At 36.2% G+C, this 22345-nt stretch overlaps 1 protein-coding gene across 3 annotated transcripts in view; it reads left to right on the top strand.

Annotated features, from left to right (window-relative positions):
• TMLHE (trimethyllysine hydroxylase, epsilon) overlaps positions 1 to 21791 on the top strand; it is a 68728-nt gene extending 46937 nt beyond the window's left edge. For 2 of the 3 annotated variants that reach the window (XM_029243875.1, XM_029243876.1), the window contains exons 6-7: positions 18200 to 18338; positions 19076 to 21791. In XM_029243875.1, the coding sequence (XP_029099708.1) occupies positions 18200 to 18338; positions 19076 to 19207 (271 nt within the window). In that variant the 3' untranslated portion in view covers positions 19208 to 21791. The remainder of the gene's footprint in view (positions 1 to 18199; positions 18339 to 19075) is intronic. The other variant, XM_029243874.1, reaches the window with a different exon arrangement.
• Positions 21792 to 22345: the final 554 nt, after the last annotated feature.

The following is a 22345-nucleotide window of genomic DNA, read 5'->3' as shown; positions in this document are numbered from 1 at the left end:
CTGATCTCCCTGTGCTATGTGGCTGCTTCCCACTAGCTATCTATTTTCCATTTGGTAGTGTATATATGTCCATGCCACTCTCTCACTTTGTCACAGCTTACCCTTCCCCCTCCCCATATCCTCAAGTCCATTCTCTAGTAGGTCTGTGTCTTTATTCCCGTCTTACCCCTAGGTTCTTGATGGCATTTTTTTCTTAGATTCCATATATATGTGTTAGCATACGGTATTTGTCTTTCTCTTTCTGACTTACTTCACTCTGTATGACAGACTCTAGGTCCATCCACCTCATTACAAATAGCTCAATTTCGTTTCTTTTTATGGCTGAGTAATATTCCATTGTATATATGTGCCACATCTTCTTTATCCATTCATCCGATGATGGACACTTAGGTTGTTTCCATCTCCTGGCTATTGTAAATAGAGCTGCAATGAACGTTTTGGTACATGACTCTTTATGAATTATGGTTTTCTCAGGGTATATGCCCAGTAGTGGGATTGCTCTGTCATATGGTAGTTCTATGTGTAGTTTTTAAGGAACCTCTATACTGTTCTCCATAGTGGCTGTACCAATTCACATTCCCAGCAGCAGTGCAAGAGTGTTCCCTTTTCTCCACACCCTCTCCAGCATTTATTGTTTCTAGATTTTTTGATGATGGCCATTCTGACTGGTGTGAGATGATATCTCATTGTAGTTTTGATTTACATTTCTCTAATGATTAATGATGTTGAGCATTCTTTCATGTGTTTGTTGGCAGTCTGTATATCTTCTTTGGAGAAATGTCTATTTAGGTCTTCTGCTCATTTTTGGATTGGGTTGTTTCGTTTTTTGTTATTGAGCTGCTTGTAAATTTTGGAGAGTAATCCTTTGTCAGTTGCTTCATTTGCAAACATTTTCTCCCATTCTGAGGGTTGTCTTTTGGTCTTGTTTATGGTTTCCTTTGCTGTGCAAAAGCTTTGTAGTTTCATTAGGTCTCATTTGTTTATTTTTGTTTTTATTTCCATTTCTCGAGGAGGTGGGTCAAAAAGGATCTTGCTATGATTTATGTCATAGGGTGTTCTGCATATGTTTTCCTCTGAGAGTTTGATAGTTTCTGGCCTTACATTTAGGTCTTTAATCCATTTTGAGCTTATTTTTGTGTATGGTGTTAGGGAGTGATCTAATCTCGTACTTTAACATGTACCTGTCCAGTTTTCCCAGCAACACTTATTGAAGAGGCTGTCCTTTCTCCACTGTACATTCCTGCCTCCTTTATCAAAGATAAGGTGACCATATGTGCGTGGGTTTATCTCTGGGCTTTCTATCCTGTTGCATTGATCTATCTTTCTGTTTTTGTGCCAGTACCATACAGTCTTGATACTGTAGCTTTGTAGTATAGTCTGAAGTCAGGGAGCCTGATTCCTCCAGCTTCGTTTTTCATTCTCAAGATTACTTTGGCTATTCGGGGTCTTTTGTGTTTCCATACAAATTGTGAAATTTTTTGTTCTAGTTCTAGTTCTGTGAAAAATGCCATTGGTAGTTTGATAGGGATTGCATTGAATCTGTAGATTGCTTTGGGTAGTAGAGTCATTTTCACAATGTTGATTCTTCCAATCCAAGAACATGGTATATCTCTCCACCTATTTGTATCATCTTTAATTTCTTTCATCAGTGTCTTATAATTTTCTGCATACAGGTCTTTTGTCTCCTTAAGTTGATTTATTCCTAGATATTTTATTCTTTTTGTTGCAATGGTAAATGGGAGTGTTTTCCTGATTTCACTTTCAGATTTTCCATCATTAGTGTATAGGAATGCCAGAGATTTCTGTGCATTAATTTTGTATCCTGCTACTTTACCAAATTCATTGATTAGCTCTAGTAGTTTTCTGGTAGCATCTTTAGGATTCTCTATGTATAGCATCATGTCATCTGCAAACAGTGACAGCTTTACTTCTTCTTTTCCAATTTGGATTCCTTTTATTTCCTTTTCTTCTCTGATTGCTGTGGCTAAAACTTCCAAAACTATGTTGAATAAGAGTGGTGAGGGCTTCCCTGGTGGCGCAGTGGTTGAGAGTCCGCCTGCCGATGCAGGGGACACGGGTTCGTGCCCTGTGCTGCACAACGAGAGAGGCCACAACAGTGAGAGGCCCGTGTACCACAAAAAAAAAAAAAAAAGTGGTGGGAGTGGGCAACCTTGTCTTGTTCCTGATCTTAGTAGATATGCTAATACATAGTCTTTTGTGTCAGCTCTCTTTCACTCACTTAGCATAATGATTTCAAAGTTCATCCATGCTGTAATATGTATCTGTTTAATTACTGAATAGTATTCCTTTATATATATCATATTTTGTTTATACATTCAACAGTAATGAACATTTGGATTATTTCTAGTTTGGAGCTATTCCAGATAATGTTGCTATGAACATTTGCATACAAGTCTTTATGTAGACATGTTTTTTTCATTTCTCTTGGGTAGATTTCTAAGAATGTAATTGCTGGTTCATATGGTAACTCTGCATTTATCCCTTTGAGGAACTGCTAAACTGTTTTCCACACTGGATGCACCAGTTAACATCCCTGCCAGTAATGTATGAGGCCTTCAGTTTCTCTACATCCTCACCAGCATTTGTTATTATCTGTCTTTGATTATAGCCATCCTAGTGGGTGTGAAGTAGTATCTCACTCTGGTTTTGATTCGCATTTCCCTGATGATTAGTGATGTTGAACATCTTTTCATTTGTTCTTTCATTTTGCTTCTTGGCCATTTGTACATCTTCTTTAGTCAAATCTGCTGTTGATTTTTAAATTGTATCATTTGTCTTTTTTTTTCTTCCAGTTTCATTGAAATGTAATTGACATACAGTGCCATGTAAGTTTAAGGTGTACAGCATAATGATTTGACTTACATACATCATGAAATGATTATCAACAATAAGTTTAGTGAACATCCATCATCTCATATAGATACAACATTAAATAAATACAAAAATATTATTTTCCTTGTGATGAGAACTCAGGATTTACTCTAACAATTTTAATGTATAACATACAACAGTGTTAGTTATATTTATCATGTTGTACATTACATCTCTAGTAATTTTTTATCTTACAGTTGGAAGTTTGTACCTTTTGATCATCTTCATCCAATTCCCCCTCCCCCCTCTACCCTCTGCCTCTGGTAACCATAAATCTGATCTCTTTTTCTGAGACTTTGTTTGTTTGTTTTTGAAGTGTAATTGACCTACAACACTATGTTAGTTCCTGGTGCACAACATAGTGATTCAATATTTCTATACATTTCATACCCATCACCATGATAAGTCTACTTACCATCTCTCACCATACAAAGTTATTACATAATTATTCATTATACTCCCCACACTTTACATTTCGTACCCATGATTCATTTGTTTTGTAACTGGAAGTTTGTACTTCTTAATGCCCCTCAGCTATTTCTCTCATCCCCCTTCCCCTCTCCCATCTGGCAACCACCTGTTTGTTCTCTGTATCTTTGACTCTGTTTCTCTTTTGTTTTGCTTGTTCATTTGTTTTATTTTAAAATTCCATATATGAGTGCTATCATATGGTACTTGTCTTTCTCTGTCTGATTTATTTCACTTAGGAGAATGCCCTCTAGGTCCATCCATGTTGTCACAAATGGCAAGATCTTCATTCCTTTTTATGGCTGAGGAATATTCCTGTGTGTGTGTGTGTGTGTGTGTGTGTGTGTGTGTGTGTGTGTGACATCTTCTTTATCCACTCACCTATTGATGGGGCCTAAGTTGCTTTCATATCATGGCTACTATAAACAATGCTGCAGTGAACATAGGGGTGCACATATCTTTTCAATTTAGTGTTTTTGTTTTCTTCATATACATACCCAGGAGTAGAATTGCTGGATCATATGGTAGTTCTATTTTTAAGTTTTTGAGGAAATTTTCTACTGTTTTCCATAGTGACTGCACCAATTTACATTCCCACCAACAGTGCACGAGGGTTCCCTTTTTTCCACATTCTCTCCAACACTCGTTATTTGTTATCTTTTTGATAATAGCCATTCTGATAAGTGTGAAGTGATCTCTGTGTTTCTATACACTAACAATGAACAATCAAAAAGAGAAATTAAGAAAGCAATCCCATTTATAATTGCATCAAAAAGAATAAAATACCTAACAATAAATCTAATCAAGGAGGTAAAAGACATGTACCCAGAAAACTACAAGACACTGATGAAAGAAATTGAAGGTAATACAAATTGATGGAAAGATATACCATGCTCCTGGCTTAGAAGAATTAATATTGTTAAAATGTCCATACTACCCAAGGCAATCTAAAGATTCAATGCAATCCCTATCAAAATACCAATGACATTTTTCACAGAACTAGAACTATAATTATACAATTTGTATGGAAACACAAAAGACCCTGAACAACCAAAACAATTTTGAGAAAGAACAACAAAGCTGGAGGTGTCACGCTCCTTGATTTCAAACTGTACTACAAAGCTACAATAATCAAAACAGTATGGTACTGTCATGAGAACAGACAAATAGACCCATGGAACATAATAGAGAGCCCAGAAATAAACCCATGCACTTATGGTCAATTAATCTATGACAAAGGATGCAGAATATACAATGGGGAAAAGACAGCCTTTTCAATAAATGGTGTTGGGAAAACTGGACAGCTACATGCAAAAGAATCAAACTGGACTACTGTTTCACACCATATATAAAAATAAATTCAAAATGTAGTAAAGACTTAAATATAAGACCTGAAACCACAAAACTTCTAGGAGAAAACATAGGGAATATGCTCTTTGACATTGGTCTTAGCAATTTTTTTGGATATATCTCCTCAGGGAAGGGAAACAAAAGCAAAAATAAACAAATTGGACTACATCAAACTAAAAAGCCTTTGCATAGCAAAGGAAGCTGTCAATAAAATGAAAAGGCAGCCTACTGAATGGGAGAAGGTATTTGCAAATGATACATCTGTTAAGAGTTAATATCCAAAATATATAAATAGCTCATATGACTTAACATCAAAAACAACTCAATTTAAAAATGAGCAGAGTACCTGAGTAGACATTTTTCCAAAGAAGACATACAGATGGCCAGCAGGCACAGGAAATGTTGTTCAACATCACTAATCATCAGGGAAATGTAAATCATTTGAATTCTTGTTGGTAAGTTTTATGAGTTCTTTAAATATTCTGGCTACAAGTTCCTTATTGGATATGTCATTTACAATTATTTTTCTCCCAGAATGTGGCTTGTCTTTTTACTCTCCTGTGTTCTTTGGTTGTGCTAGAGTTTTAAATTTTGATGATATCCAAATTACCTATTTTTTCATTGCTTGTGTTTTTCTGTCTTGTATCTAAGAAGGCTTTGCCTAAACTAACGTCATGAAGATTTACTCCTGTGATCTATTCAAAGAGTTTTATAGTTTTAGCTCTTACATTTAGCTCTCTGATCCATTTTTTAGTTAATTTTTGTTTATGGTGTGAATTAAGGGTCCAACATTGTTCTTTTCCTTGTGGGTGTTCAGTTATCCCAACACTGTTGTTGAAGAGATTATATCCTTTCCCCTATTGAATGGTCTTTGCACCCTTATTGATAATCAACCAAATATATTATATATATTATTTTTAATCTTTTGTTTTCTTTTTGCCTGATCATTTTTTTTCTGTTCCTCCTTACCTACCTTCTTATGGATTATTTTAATACATGTTTTGAATTATACCTTAATTTATGCACCATGTAAACATTTTTTTCTGGGAGCTTTCAAGATTTTATGTTTGGTTTGCAGCAATTTGTGTGTGATATTCCTAGGTGTGGTTCTCTTTATTTTCTTCCAAATGGGAATTCTCTGAGCATCTTGAATCTGTAAATTTATGTATTTCACCAAATTTTGGTCATTATTTCTTCAAAAAATTTTTCTGCCCCCTTTTCTCTTCTTTTCTGGAACTCCAGTTACACACATGTCAGACCTTTTGATATTGTCCCACAGGTCCCTGATGTTTTATTCATTTTCTTTTCAAAAAGTTTTTAAATCTTTTCTTCAGATAGATCAAATGAAATTAGCCAGTTTTCAAATTCACAGACTGTTATCTGTCAGCATCATTCTGTTATTAAGTCCATGTAGTAAATGTTTTAATTCAGATGTTGTATTATTCAGTTCTAAAATTTACATGTGGTTCTTTTTTATAGTTTCTTTTATTTTTGGCTGAGAGTTTCTATCCCTTCATTACAAGCATATTTTTCTTTACCTCAATGCATGTAGTGAAAATAGGTGCTTTAAAAATGTTGTCTGGGGCTTCCCTGGTGGCGCAGTGGTTGGGAGTCTGCCTGCCGATGCAAGGGACACGGGTTCATGCCCCAGTCCGGGAAGGTCCCGCATGTCGCAGAGCGGCTGGGCCCGTGAGCCATGGCCACTGAGCCTGCACGTCTGGAGACTGTGCTCCGCAACGGGAGAGGCCACAACAGTGAGAGGCCCGCGTACCGCAAAAAAAAAAAATGTCTGATAATTCCAACATCTGAGATATATAAGGGCTGACCTTATTTGATTGTCTTTTTCCTTTGATAATAGGTCACATTCCTGGTCCTTGTTACTTTGAATAATATTGAATTGAATTCTGAAGAATGTGAATATTATGTTATTAGAACTCTAGATTATATTTCTCTAAAGAATGTTGATTTGGGGTTTTTTTTAGTAGGCAATCAATTTAATTGTGCTCAGATTTCAAACTCCGTTCTTTGATAGTTCAAACTTCAGTTATTTTAGCTCTAGATGTAATGCTGGGAGTTTCTCTTGCACATGTGAAATTCAGGGGTAATCCACATATTTGGGTAGAGCTTATAAAGTTTTGTGCTCCTCTTCTCTGATTCTCTCCTTTCCAGGATTTCCTCTTCACCTTCTGGTGGCAGTTGATTCCCCAAGCTCTGTCGTTTGGTTCTTCAGGACAGAAAGACTGAGCGATTTCTTTTGGGGTTTTAACTGCCCTGTATGGTAAAGGCTGTAGCATACCCTCAGGCTAGATGCCATGAAAATGGGAAACTCACCCAGTACAGTTTCTTTCTTTCCTCCCCTCCAATATCTGCCTCTACAGTACCTTTGGATAGTTGGTTTTTGTATTTTGTCCAGAGTTTTAAATTGCCACCTATGAGAGGAACAGGTTGATGTAATAGGAGTTTACTTAGCCATTATCAGAAGCAGAACACAGTGCTCAATATTTTTTAATAAATAAAAACATAGCATGCTTAGGCATTCCCTGGTAGTTCAGTGGTTAAGACTCCACGCTTTCACTGCCACAGCCTGGGTTCAGTCCCTTGTTGGGGAACTAAGATCCTGCAGGGTGCATGGCACAGCTATATATATATGGCATGCTCTGTATATAAGTAAGCTTTTTCTGTAAATGAGACATTATAATAGGTGCAATACCTATTCACATTTTAAACCTTATTAAAACATTTTAGAGCAAGAGGTATTAAAATGCAAATATTTTGGTACAACTACTTACCTATCCTTCAGCTGTTATTATTCAAAGCTTAGTCTAACCCTGTCTTCCAAGTCTGAGTATAACTTACTGTGAAGACTTTCATGGTTTCTAGGGCTCATTTTTGTGGCTTGAGATAGTTAACTAGTGTTTATTTTAGCTAACATTATTGACCACCTATGTGTCAAGCACGGTGTTAGTTCATAATATATAATACTTCATATAATCCTGATAACCATATAAGGAAGTTATTATTCTCAGTTTTCTGATTGGGAAATTGAGGCTCAAAGTGATCAAATAGTTTCTCTAAGGTCACACATCTGAACTGGGATTGTAACAGTGATCTGTCAGAGTACAGTGCCCATCAAATGCATCTTCCGTTCAATCACTGAGCTCTCTGTACTTGGAAAATCTTTAATTTTCTGTCAACCAATAAGAGGAATAGTTTCATTAGGACTCCCTAGATATTCTTGTCAGATAACTATCTGCTTTATTTTCTTTCCCCTACTTCCAGGGCTTTCTTGCATCATATCAAAGCAGAAAAAAAACAAACAGAAAAATTATGCAATAATATAATGACATCACTTTGAGCAAAAGTCCAGAAGTCATCTTATTCTAAATATTAAAAAATTGCAAATCCATTTTACTAATCTGTAATAAACTTTTCCTGCTGCTTCTTGCTATCAGCCTTAGAAAACAACATCATCTAATATAATATAAATAGTGAATACTAGATCTCATGTGGCCTTGGACAAATCTTATCTTTATGTTCCTTATCTATAAAGTAAGATAATAATTAATAGCTGTGCTACTTACCTCACAGGGTTATCAGGTAGAGGGTCAATGAGATTGTGTATATGAAAACACTTATAAACTTCAAATCTCTATTTGAAGTCAAGAGATCACAATCATGATGTGTAAAAAGTTGACCTTATGAACCAGCATACACAAGAATTAGATCATTGTTCTGCTCTCTGGTACTAACAATGAGTTAAAGTATTATGGAGACCTGATTTCAAAACCACTCTGCTATTTATAAACTCTGTGGCAGGTTTAACCTAAGTTTCAGTTGCTGCACATGTGAAAGGAGGCTAATACCACCTTCCCTTCTGGGGTGATGAAAGGATTAAATGAAATAATATTTGACCAAGTGCCTAACACAGCACTGAGGGCTTCTGGAAGTGACAGTGAGTGTCAAGACCCTGGTGAAAACTATGCTTCCTCACCCATTTTTCCCTGTGCGCATGGCTCCTTGAAGCCTGGGATGAAGGACTATTATATGCATTCTTTCATTTGATTTTCACAATAGCTCTATGAGGTCAGCTAAGCAGATGTTGTTATGCTCATTTTTATATGTGAGAAAACTAAGGGTATTGGCTCTGATTGTGCCATGTACTACCTAACACTAATGAATACTGTATGATGTCCAAAAAAGGTACCATTAAATGTTTTTTCTCTTTTAAAAGAATAGCTTTGGGGCTTCCCTGGTGGCGCAGTGGTTGAGAGTCCACCTGCTGATGCAGGGGACACGGGTTCATGCCCCGGTCCGGGAAGATCCCACATGCCACAGAGCGACTGGGCCCATGAGCCATAGCCGCTGAGCCTGTGCGTCCGGAGCCTGTGCTCCGCAACGGGAGAGGCCACAACAGTGAGAGGCCCGCGTACCGCAAAAAAAAAAAAAAGGAAAAAAAAAAAAAGAATAGCTTTGGCAGTATCTATTAAAGCTGAGCATATACATACCCTATAACCCAGCAATTCCATTCTTAAATTTATATCAAACATAGATGAATATATATATATATATTCACCAAAAGACAAGTCATAGAATGTTCATATCAGCACTATTTGTTTTCTTTTTCCGGTTTTATTGAACTATAATTGACATATAGCATTGGTATTAGATTAAGGTATACAACATAATGTGTTGATTGATATATATACATGTTGTGAAATGATTACCACAATAGTTAACATCTATTACCACTTAGTTACAGATTTTTTATTTCTTGTGATAAGAACTTTTAAGATCTACTCTATTAGCAACTTTCAAATATACAATGCAGTCTTATTAACTAATTAGTCACCATAGTGTACATTAGGCCTTATCTTTTAACTGGGAGTTTGTACCTTTTGAGCACCTTCACTCATTTCACCCACCCCACAACCCCATCTCTGGCAACCACCAATCTGTTCTCAGCTTCTATGAGTTCAGTTTTTTTATTCCACATATAAGTGGAATCATACAGTATTTGTCTTTCTCTGTCTGACTTATTTCACTTAGCGTAATACCCTCAAGGTCCATCCATGTTGTCACAAATGGCAATATTTCATTCTTTTTATGGCTGAGTAATATTCCAGTGTGTGTGTGTGTGTGTGTGTGTGTGTGTGTGTGTGTGTGTGTGTGTATTACCACATCTTCTTTATCCATTCATCTGTCATGGTTACATAGGTTATTTCCATGTATTGGCTATCAGAAATAATGCTACATTTAACATGGGGGTGCAGGTATCTCTTTGAGATAGTGATGTCACTTCCTTCAGATATATGACCAAAAGTGGAATTTCTGGATCACATGGTAGTTCTATTCTTCAGTTTTTGAGGGACCTCCATACTGTTTTCGATAGTAGCTACACCAGTTTACATTCCCACCAACAGTGTACAAGGGTTTCCTTTTTTCCACATCCTCACCAACAATTGTTATCTCTTGTCTTTTTGATAATAGCCATTCTGATAGGTGTGAGGATATATCTCATTGTGGTTATGATTTGCATTTCTCTGATGATTACTGACGTTGAGCACATTTTCATGTACCTGTTGTCCGTTTATATGTCTTTGGAAAAAATGTCTATTCAAGTCCTCTTCCCACTTTTTAATTCAAGTCCTCTTCCCACTTTTTAAGGGTTTGTTTTTTGGGGGTTTTTTGCCATTGAGTTGTATGAGTTCTATATATATTTTGCATATTAACCCCTTATCAGATATATGATTTGCAAATATTTTCTCCTATTCTGTAAGTGGCATTTTCATTTTGTTGATGATTTCCTTTGCTGTGGGGAAGCTTTTTAGTTTGAAGTAGTCTCATTTCTTTATTTTTTATTTTGTCACCTTTGCTTTATTTGTCAAAACAAAAAATCATCACCAAAACCAATGTGAAGGAGCATACACCCTATATTTTCTTATAGGAGTTTTATGGTGTCAGGTCTTACATTCAAGTCTTTAATCCATTCTGAATTGATATTTATGTATGGTGTAAGATAGGAGACCAGTTCAGTTGTTTTGCATGTGGCTGTCCAGTTTTCTCAACACCATTTATTGAAGAAACTTCTTTCGCCATTGAGGATTCTTGCTTCCCTTGTCAAATATTAGTTGACCATATATATGCATGGGCTTATTTCTGGACTCTGAATTCTGTTCCATTGGTCTATGTGTGTGGTTTTATGTGAGTATCAAAACCATACTGTTTTGATATGATTGCTTTGTAATATAGTTTGAAATCAGAAAGTTTGCTGCCTCCAGCTTTGTTCCTCTTTCTCAAGATGTTTTCGCTATTCTGGATCTTTTGTAGTTCCACACAAATTTTAAAATTGCTTTTTCTATTTTTCTGGAAAATGCCATTGGAATCCTGATAGGGATTACACTAGATCTGTAGATTGCTTTGGGTATTATGAACATGTTAACAATATTATTCCATAAGCATGGAATATCTTTCCATTTATTTGTGTCATCTTCAATTTCTTTCATCAGTGTCTTATAGGTTTCAGTGTACAGATCTTTCACCTCCTTGGTTAGATTTATTCCTAGATATTTTATTCTTTTTGATACAATTGTAAATGGGATTGTTATCTTAATTTCCCTTTCTGATAGTTTGTTGTTAGGGCATAGAAATGAAACTGATTTCTGCATGTTGATTTTATATTTTGCAGTTTAATTTGTTTATTAATTCTAACAGTTTTTTGGTGTAGTCTTTAGGGTTTCTATATATAATATCACATAGTCTGCAAATATAGACAGCTTTACTTCTTCCTTTTCAATTTGCATTCCTTTTATTTCTTTTCCTTGTCTGATTTCTGTGCCTAGGACTTCTAGTACTATGTTAAATGAAAGTGGTGAGAGTGGGCATCCTTGTCTTGGTCCCGATCTTAGAGGAAATGCTTTCAGCTTTTCAGAGTTGAGTATGATGTTGGCTGTAGGTTTGTCATATATGGCCTTTATTATGTCTAGGTATATTCCCTCTATACTCACTTTGTTAAGAGTTATTATCATGAATGGATGTTGGATTTTGTCAAATGCTTTTTCTGCATTTATTGAGATGATCATGATTTTTAGCCTTCATTTTGTTAATATGGTATATCATATTAATTTATAGATGTTGAACCATTCTTGCATGCCTGGAATGAATCCCACTTGATCATGGTGTATGATCCTTTTAATGGACTGTTGAATTTGCTTTGCTAATATATTTTGAAGATATTTGCTTCTATATTCATCCATGATCTTGGCCTATAGTTTTCTTTTCTTGTAGTGTCCTTATCGGTTTTGGTATCAGCGTAATGATGGCTTCATTAAATGAGTTTGGAAGTGTTCCTCCTCTTCAAATTTTTGGAAGATTTTGAGAAGGATGGTGTCTTTAAATATTTGGTGGAATTCACCAGTGAAGCCATCAGGTCATAGACTTTTCTTTGTTGGGAGGTTTTTGATTACTGATTTAATCTCCTTACTAGTAATTGGTCTGTTCACATTTTCTATTTCTTCATGATTCAGTCTTGGTTGGTTGTATGCTACTAGGAATTTTTATCCATTCCTTCTAGGTTGCCCAAGTTGTTGATGTATAATTATTCATAGTAGTCTCTTATTGTCATTTGTATTTCTGTGCTATCAGTTATAATATCTCCCCTTTCATTTATAATTTTATTTGAGTCCTCTCTTTTCTTGGTAAATCTAGTTATAGGTCTTGTCTATTTTGTTTGTCTTCTTTAAAAAAACAGCTTTTAGTTTCATTGATCCTTTTCTGTTGTCTTATTCATCTCTGTTTCATTTATTTCTGCTCTGATCTTTGTTATTTTCTTCCTTCTCCTAACTTTGGGCTTTATTCCATGAGATGTAACATTACATTGTTTATTTGAGATCTTTCTTATTTCTTAGTGTAGGTGTTTATTGCCATGAACTTCCCTCTTAGAGCTGCTTTTGCTGCATCCCATAAGTTTTGGTGTGTTATATTTCCATTTTCATTTGTCTTAAGATATTTTTTATTTCTTTTTTGATTTCTTCTTTGACCCATTGGTTGTTCAGTAACATGTTGTTTAATCTTCACATATTTGTGGACTTTCTAGTTTTCTCCTTGTAATTGATTTCTAGATTCATACCATTGTAATTGGGAAAAGTAGTTTGATATAATTTCTATCCTCTTAAATTTGTTGAGACCTGTTTTGTGGCCTAGCATGTGATTTGTCTTGGAGAATGTTCCATATGCACTTGGAAAAAATGTGTATTATGCTGCTTTTGGATGGAATGTTTTATATATATATATGTATGTATATATATATATATATATATATATATAAGTCCATTTGGTCTAATGTATCATTTAAGGCCACTGTTTCCTTATTGATTTTCTGTCTGGATGATCTGTCCATTGAAGTAAGTATGGTGATGATAAACTTCCCTACTGTTATTGTGTTACTGTCAATTTCTCCCTTTATGTCTGTTAATGTTTGCTTTATGTGTTAGGTGCTATTAAATTCAGTGCATAAATATTTACAAATCTTATATCCTCTTTTTGGATTGACCTCATTATCATTAAATTATAATCTTCTTTGTCTCTAATTAGTCTTTGGCTTAAAGTCTATTTTGTCTGATATAAGTTTAGCTACCTTTGCTTTCTTTTGGTTTCCATTTGCATGCAACATCTTTTTCCATCCCTTTACTTTCAGTCTGTGTATGTCCTTGAAGCTGAAGTGAGTCTCTTGTAGGCAGCATATAGATGGGTCTTATTTTTCAATCCATTCCAGCCACTCTATGTCTTTTGATTGAAAAGTTTAGTCCATTTCATGTAAAATAATTAGTGATAGGGACTTCCCTGGTGGTCCACTGGTAAAGAATCCACCTTCCAATGCAGGGGACACCGGTTCAATCCCTGGTCAGGGAACTAAGATCCCACATGCCACGGGGCAAGTAAATGCCCATATGCCACAACTACAGAGTCCACGTGCTCTGGAGCCCATGCACCACAACTAGAGAGAGAAAACCTGCACGCCACAACTAGAGAGAAGCCTGTACACTGCAGCAAAAGATCCTGTGTGCCACAACAAAGATCCCACATGCTGCGACTAAGATCCAACACAGCCAAAAATTAAATAAATAAATAAATAAATATAAATATTAAAAAATAAAATAATTAGTCATAGATACGGTCTTATTATTGCCATTTTGTTATTTGTTTTCTGGCTATTTTGTAATTCCTTTGTTCCTTTCTTCTTCTCTTTGTCTCTTCCTTTGTGGTTTGATGATTTTCTGTAGGTGTTATGCTTAGATTTCTTTTCCCTTGTCTCATGTATCCATTATAGGTTTTCCTTTGTGGTTACCGTGAGGTTTATCTAAAACATCTTATATTTATAACAGTCTATTTTAAGCTAACACTTAAGTTCAAACACACTAAAGCTCTGTATTTTTACTTTTTCCCCTGTGTTTTATGTTTTTGACCTCACAGTTTACATCTTTTTACCTTGTGTAACCATTAACAAATTATTGTAGTTATAGTCATTTTTACTACTTTTGTCTTTTAACCTTCATACTGAATTTATAAGTGATTACCCACCACCGTTATAACATTAGAGTATTCTGAATTTAATTATGTATTTACCTTTACCAGTGAGATTTATACTTTCATACATTTTGTTGTTCCTAATTAGCACCTTTTCTTTTCAGCTTATATTGTAGAAGTCCCTTTAACATTTTTTGTAAGGCCAGTCTAGTAGTGATGAACTGCTTTAGCTTTTGTATGTCTGGAAAACTCTGTATCTCTTCTTCAGTTCTGGATGACAGTTTTGCTGGGTAGAGTATTCTTGATTGGAGGATTTTTTTTCAGCACTTTGAATATGTCATGTCACTCCCTTCTGGCCTGAAAAGTTTCTGCTGAAAAATCTACTGATAGTTTTATGAGGGTTCTCTTGTATGTAACAAGTTGTTTTTCTCTTACTTCTTTTAAGATTCTCTCTGTCTTTAACTTTTGGCATTTTAATTATATTGTGTCTCAGTGCAGGTCACTGGATTTACCTTCTTGGGAATCCCTGGGATTCCTAGATTTGGATGTCTGTTTCTTTCTCTAGATTAGGGAAGATTTCAGCCATTATTATTATTTTTTTAATAAGCTTTCTGACCCTTTCTCTTTTCTCATTCTGGGACCCCTATAATGCAAATATTGGTCTGCTTGATTGAGTCCCATAATTCCCTAAAGCTACCTTCACTCTTTTTAATTCTTTTTTTTTTTCCTCCTCTGATTGGATAATTCCAATTTCCTGTCTTGGAGTTCACTGTTCCTTTCTTCCACTTTATCTATTCTGCCATTGAATCCATCTGTTGACCTTTTCAGTTCAGTTACTATATTTTTCAACTCTGTGCTTTCTTTTTTGTTGTTGTTGAGAAAGTCACAGTTTAATAGGCAGCATATTTGTAATACTACATACAGTATGTCTGTTTTGTAAACATTGACATCCTACACTAAATGAAATATGTAAGTATATCAAATTTTGTTATTAAAATCAGAATCTGTTAAAGGTCCCTTAACACTCAGCTATTAACTGTGAACCCAAATGGCCCATGGTTAAACTCTGTGCTTTCTGTTTGATACATTTTTTTTAATATTTTCTGTCTTTTTGTTTAAATTCTCACTTTGTCATGCATTGTTCTCTTAACCTGGTGTGAATCTTTTGACCATTATTTTGAACTCTTTATCAGATAAATCATTTAATCTCAGTTTCATTAAGGTCTGTTTCTGGAGTTTTAGCTGTTCTTTTGTTTATAACATATTCCTCTGTTTCTTCATTTTCCTTGATTCTCTGTGGTTTTTCACACTTCTCTCAGTTTTGACAGAGTGGTCTCATGTAGGAGATGAACCTTATTGTTCAGCCCAGCTCTACCTCTTGATTGTCTCTCAAACCTTTGTGATTGTCTAAGGTGCCACCTTTGTTTTTAGTGGCTCCTAGTAGTCGAGGGTATGTCAAGACCTGTCAGTGTCCCAAAGGGAAGGATCTCAGTCAGCACAGATGCAGGCTGATTGGAAGCCTCAGACAGCAGTTTTTAAAGTATACAAGTAGACCCCTTTCAGGGAAGGACTGGGAGCTGAGGGCTTCTGCTTGGCCTCTTTGCACTAAGCCATGAAGAGATAGCCAGTTAAGAAGTGTTTCTTTGTTTGCTACAGTCCTGTGGATTCTGTAACTCAAACCCCACTGGCTACCAGAGCCATGTGATCGAGGAGGGTGTCCCCTGTGCAGCAGTCACAAAAACCAGGTTACCAAACATGTATACAAGCTCATTCCAGGGAGACACTGGTGACCTGGAGTGGGCCAGAGGAAGAATGTGAAGATGGTGCCCACTGGCCTTTCCCATCTCCAGGGAGGATCACAGTCTGTCCATAGCTGTGTGCTAAATTAGAAGCCTGACCCTCAGGCAGCAGCTTTTAAGGTATGCAAATAGACCTCTTTTAGGGAAAGTTTGGGATATGAGTGTTTATGTCTGCTGTCTCTGTGGTAGGCCTGGGGGGGATAGCCACAATAAGTCCTCACAGACCTATTAAGAAGTGTTTCTTTGTTTGGTATAGTCTGTTGGGTCTCATGATTGCAAGCCCCATTTTCTTTCAAAGCTATGTGTTTTGGGGACCCATCCCTCAGGTGGAAGTCTTAAAAGTTGGGACACTAGATGTTGGGTTCAAACCCTTCAATCCTCAGGGAGAAGCTGGGAGTTGTGAGCTTCTACATGATTATATGTTTATATGTCACTGAATCAGGGGTAGGGCCATGGCAAGATTGTCTCAGCCCTTCTTATACATTCTCATTCACCCAATGTGTAGGAGTCGCTCAGTTAGTTTCTAGATTTCTTCATAGAGAATTGTTCCCTGTGTAACTGTAGATTTGCTGTGTCCATGGGAGGAGGTGAGTTCAGGAGCCTCCTATATTTCCATCATGGACCAGAACCTCCAGCACTATTTGTAATAGTTACAAACCAGAACTGACTCAAATGTCCATCAACAGAATGGATGAATAAATTGTGGTGGTATAGTCCCACAATAGAATTCTATTCAACATGAAGGATGAATGAACTATTGCCATATAGCACAATGATGATAAATCTCCTAAATATAATGTTAAATGAAAGAAACCAGGCACAAAAGAGTACATACTGCAGTATTCCATTTATATAAAGTTTTATAAATAAGCAAAACTAATCTTTGCTGACAGAAGTCATGATGGTAGTTATCCTTGGGTGAGGGGAGAGACAATATGGGAAAGGGGGACAGGGAATGTTCTGGGGTTCAGGTAATTATCTATGTATTGACCTGGGTGCTAGTGAAATGGATGTGTTCACATCATGAAAATTCATCAAGCTTATGATCTGTGTACTTTTCTGTATATATAGTGTACTTCAGTAAAAAAAAAAATTAATTTGCCTTAGGTAAAAAAGAAATCCAATATCTTAGCAAAGCTTTTTCAGTGGCTTCCCACAGTACTTAGAATAAAATCCAAAGTCCTTACCATAGCCTACAGAGCTATACATGATCTGGCCCATGGCTACCCTCCTCCACTTCACTTCTTACCATTATTCCCCTTGGTTACTCAGCTACAGCCACATGGCCTTCTCACTTGTCTGCAAACATAAAACTACTTTCCACCCTAAGACTTTGTACTTGCTGTTCTCTGCCTGGAACACTCTTCTCTCAGCTTGTCACATTGCTGGTTTCTTATCATACAAGTACCAGCTCAAATGTCACTTCTTTAAAAAAAAAAAAGTCCTTCTCTCAACAATCCTTCTGAAATAGACTTCCCAATATTTTTTTTATCATTTAACACTATTTTTTTCTACATAACATCTGTAACTAGTTATGTATTTGTTACTTGTTCATCATCTATCTTTCTCAATAGAATGTAAAATCCCCAAAGTCTGGGATCATGTCTGCTGTGTTCACCATTATATCTTTAATGCCTGACACACCACCTAGCACATAGCAAGTGCTCATGTAAATGTTAGGGTTGAATGAATGAATCAATGAAGATTCCTGGGTAAACTCTCTACTAGGCTGTAGCTAGGATTTCTCCCACGAAGGAAAACACCTGAAAAGTTGTAAGTCATCCTATTAAAAAGAAAGCTTTGTTAGTACAAACTCTTGCCAACCTCAGCTTGGTGAAGAGAAAGCTCAGATCTTTCCCCAGTGTTTCTATGAAATTTGGCCAAGGGAATGTTCTTTAGATAAAACATAATATTCTAAGATGGTAGAAACCAGCTAAAACTTTCTTCTATCCCCTATCCTCAGATTTTCCAAAAGAAAACAAAATATGGTCAACAGGCAGTGGAGCTCTTCTCTAAAATCCTATAGTCATGAGAGAACATTATTATTGTTACCTCATCATGGGACAAGTAATAAATATAGGGAAAGCTTATGTAAAATTGCTTAATAAGCAACAGATTTCTTTAACATGTGTTTGAGGAGATCTTTCTTTCTCACAATTTCACCTTAGGTACAACAACTATGACCGGGCTGTCATCAATACCGTACCTTATGATGTTGTCCATCGTTGGTATACAGCACACCGGACTCTAACAATAGAGTTGAGGAAACCTGAGAATGAGTTTTGGGTCAAACTAAAGCCTGGCAGGGTGGGTGCCAAACTCGAAAGATGTCAAGTAAGCTCGTTATACTGAAACAGTGAAGAATGAGTACTTATTGAATACGTGAGTCAAAATGTTGCAAAGGAAAAAGAGAAAAGAGTCCTCGGTGTTGGCCCTGGTCCTACCACTCACTCACTAAATGACCTAGAAGCAGGCTCTCCCCACTGACTCAGTGACTCTATTTGTATGATGAGGGGGTTGAAGGACTCCCTTTACCTTCTCTCTTCTCTGGGACCTTGATTCATTAATTATTTCATCCTCATGTCCCTATGGGCTAAGGGTCCTTCTGGCTTTATGATTCCTTTTTTTTTTTTTTTTGCTCTTGATATTTCCTCTGGATAAAGAATATCTCTAGCTTAGCATAAGACATAATGAAATAGTTTAACTCTTTGAGAACATATATAATAACAATTAAAGAGAAAGAAAAAAAAGAAACCAATGATCTGGTTTGCTTTGATAAGAGAATAATTAATCAAGAAATAAAAGCTCCTCAAAGTTCAGGGCCTGTAACCTGCTGTTACCTTTGTTACTTCCATTTAGCCTACTACAGAGCTATGTACATCCTAGTTTCCAAATGTTTGTTTAATCTCAAAAGAAAAACACCTCATTGAATGTAACCAGAGAACAACCTAAAGCTTTTATTTTAAATGATCTCTTCTGATTTAGGGTTCCTTTGGTCTGGCCTTGTTCTGAGTGTTTTTTCTCTCTTTTTTTCCCACTCACAGGTCCTATTTATAGACAACTGGCGCATCCTACATGGCAGGGAATCCTTCACTGGCTACCGCCAACTCTGTGGCTGCTATTTAACAAGGGATGATGTATTAAACACTGCTCGTCTCTTGGGTCTTCAGGCTTAAAATTGACAGCATTGGTATTATGAACACACCTGACAACCTGGCTACCAGAATTCATATCAGCAGAATAATATTGTGTCAATACCGACTTCAAATTGTCTCCTTACCTCATCACACAAAACAAAAGCCTCCCCTTTCTCTAATAGGGAAAACCTTGGAGAGAGGCTTCTGAGATAGCCAATGTCAGCCATCTAGTATGGTAGCTTTCTTCCCCAAGTTATAACATGGACTCATTTGGTTTTTGGACCCTTTGATGTAATTGTGGTCAATCTGCCTCAGAAATATAATCACCACATTGATAGAGAAACAATAATAGTCACTAGGTAAAAATTTGTTTCAACAGGATCTGTTAAAAAGAAATGCATTCTAGGAATAACAAAGTCTTAATAGGGCAGAGATTTGCAACATTTTTGGTCTTAAGACACCTAATCACTCTTAAAAGTTATTGAGGACCCCAAAGAGTGCTTGGATGTGGGTCGTGTCTATTGCTAATTGTATTAGATATTAAAACTTAGAAATGTTTAAAATTTAAGGACAAAAAAGCACACATCCATCAGCTGTCAGAGAGATGACATCATCACATGTCATGTAGCTTCTGGAAAAGTCTGTACATTCATCAGATAATTCGAGTGAAAAAGGCAATATCATCTTAATGTAGTTATTAAAAATTGTTTTTAATACACAAACCCACTAAATGGATCTCATGGACTGCTCTAAAGGTGTCTTTAGACCACACTTTGAGAACCAGTGTGCTAGAGGATACCTTAGGACAGTCCTTTACATAGGCCTATGGATTAAAGAGTTTAACTGGTACCCTAAATTTTTCTCTGTGGTCTCCTAGAACTACAGATATTGTAGGAATTGCTTCATATTACAAGCTCAGTGATAAGGTGGGAACTGAATACAGAGTGTTTTATCTTGTGAGAAGAGTTATCTCTATCTAAGTCATCTCTTGAGGAGTAAAACTAAGAAGTCACAATAGCTCCTGTGAAACAAACCCATCAGTTTTGTAATTCCGTGAGGGATAATTGCAGAAAGATTTTAGACATTTCTGAGGTTCCATATAGTAATTCACACACACATGCGCATGCGTGTGTGCATACACACAAAACACAACAGAGGGTACAGAGGGTTAGTCTCTAAGATTGTTCAGGGAATTCATCACAATCGATAATGTGCCTCCAAAGAACTGGAGATTACTATCCAAACTTGCATTTTGGCTTTTGATGGAATTTAGGATACAATCTGTTTTCCTCCATTTCTGTTAATCGTTTTTTTCCTTTTTTTCCCCCATCTTAAAATATTATACATGTTAATTGCCAAGATTTGACTGGGTTAAGTATAATACCTTGTTTCTTTTATTTTTTTAATGGCTTTCCTTTATATGTGGAGAGAGAGAAAGGGAAAGGGAGACAGAGATAGAGAGAGACAGAGAGATAGGTGTGAGGTTTATTTTCCCTTGGCTTTCGTTGAAAGCGAAGCTGTACAATAACCACGTTGACTGCTATAAAATGATGAAAGACAGTCCAGGCTAGGATGTGCACAAGAGGAAAAAAGCATTATTAGTGAGGCTAGGAGTCACAAATCAAAGAAAAGTCAGTATTCTGACAGAGAATAGAGCGTAATCTGATGTTTTCAGGAAGTTCCTAGTTCACATTTAATAGTTTATACATTATTTTATTGACCCATCCAGTGCTCCAAAATATGTTCTCAAATATTTCTGCATTTTAATTGTACTATATAGGAATGTTTAGGGGTCTTCAATGAAGTGTGTTTTCCTCTTAGGTCAAAGGATTGATAATTAAGTTCACGTCTTAAAGAGTGTACCCTTTAGCAATTGGAATAGAAAAGAAACAACAAAAAGTAACAACATTTTAACATACCGTCTTTTCTCTGTACGTATTATGTACGCTTAAAATATGTTACCATTCATTAGTCTTCATCAGGATATTTACCTTTTTAGAAGTTTTACCTAAATTAGCCTTGAAAATTACACTATAACTGAGGTCAGCATTGCTTTATGACAAGGAAAGAACATATTCATGGCCCTGGAGAGATAAGGACACAGATCAATCTTATCCCTTACTGAAGGACTCCCTTTACCTTCTCTCTTCCCTGGGACCTTGATTCATTAATTATTTCACCCTCATGTTCCTAAATTTTCAATCATTACTTTTCTACAGTGTACTCTCCTCAGAGGAAGAAAGAGGAAAAGGAATTATTTGAGTGTTGATGATGATCACTGACAACTTTCTATGTGAGAGATTTCTTTTTCACATCTCTTTCTGGTGTCCCTGAAAATGTAAGCATGGGTGTGTGTCAACCAAGCTCACTGTAGAGTCACTTTTACCTTTTGCTATAGTGGGATGGGATCAGTAGAGAGTCAAGAGCACAGCACCTAATATGGTGTTATAGCACCTAACATAATCATTTCATAATATGGATTTGTTGTAATGAAAATAAATTAATGAATTCTTTTCAAACAAACTCACCAGAAAATATCACATTCTCTGTATGTCTTTTTGTGTTTGGCAGTTAACTGGTGCTGAATTTTGTTCACCTTCATCTAGAGAGACCAAGCATTCAAGTGTGCGCAAACTGAGAGGGGTTTCCTGGGCTGCAGAACTTATAGTTTTAAGACTGGGAAAGTCCCACACAAATCATGACTGTTGGTCCTTCCTTCTTGCTGCTAGCTGCATTTTGCTCTTCAGTTTTCTCTTCTTCAGTTTAAAATGAAGGCCTTGGACTAAGTAGCATCTAAAGGCTGTGCCATTCTATAATTTTGTTTGGCCTCTCATCGCTTAAGTTTTCTTATATGGGTACAGTAAGGAAAATACCTACCCTACAGGGTTTTGTGACAAATTTCTGATTATTAACTAAGATGTTTGTGGCACATAATAATGACCAATAATAATAGCTAACTCTTACATAGTGCTTGCTATGTGCCAGACACAGTTCTAAGTGCTTTTAATACCCACAGGAACCCTATCCCCATTTTAGAAATAAACAAATACAGACAATGAGAGATTAAGTGGCTTACCCAAGATCACATAGCTAAATAAGTGTCAGAGTTTGGATTAGAACCTTCACAGTCTGGCCACAGAGACAATGCTTTAAAGTAATTTGCCATATTGCTCAATA

The sequence above is a fragment of the Monodon monoceros genome, unplaced genomic scaffold (assembly GCF_005190385.1).
Source record: "Monodon monoceros isolate NGI ecotype Baffin Bay Population unplaced genomic scaffold, NGI_Narwhal_1 Super_Scaffold_3, whole genome shotgun sequence".
Taxonomy (NCBI): Eukaryota; Metazoa; Chordata; class Mammalia; order Artiodactyla; family Monodontidae; genus Monodon; species Monodon monoceros.
The sequence above is the reverse complement of the archived record's forward strand: the minus strand, read 5'-3'. Positions and strand labels throughout refer to the sequence as shown.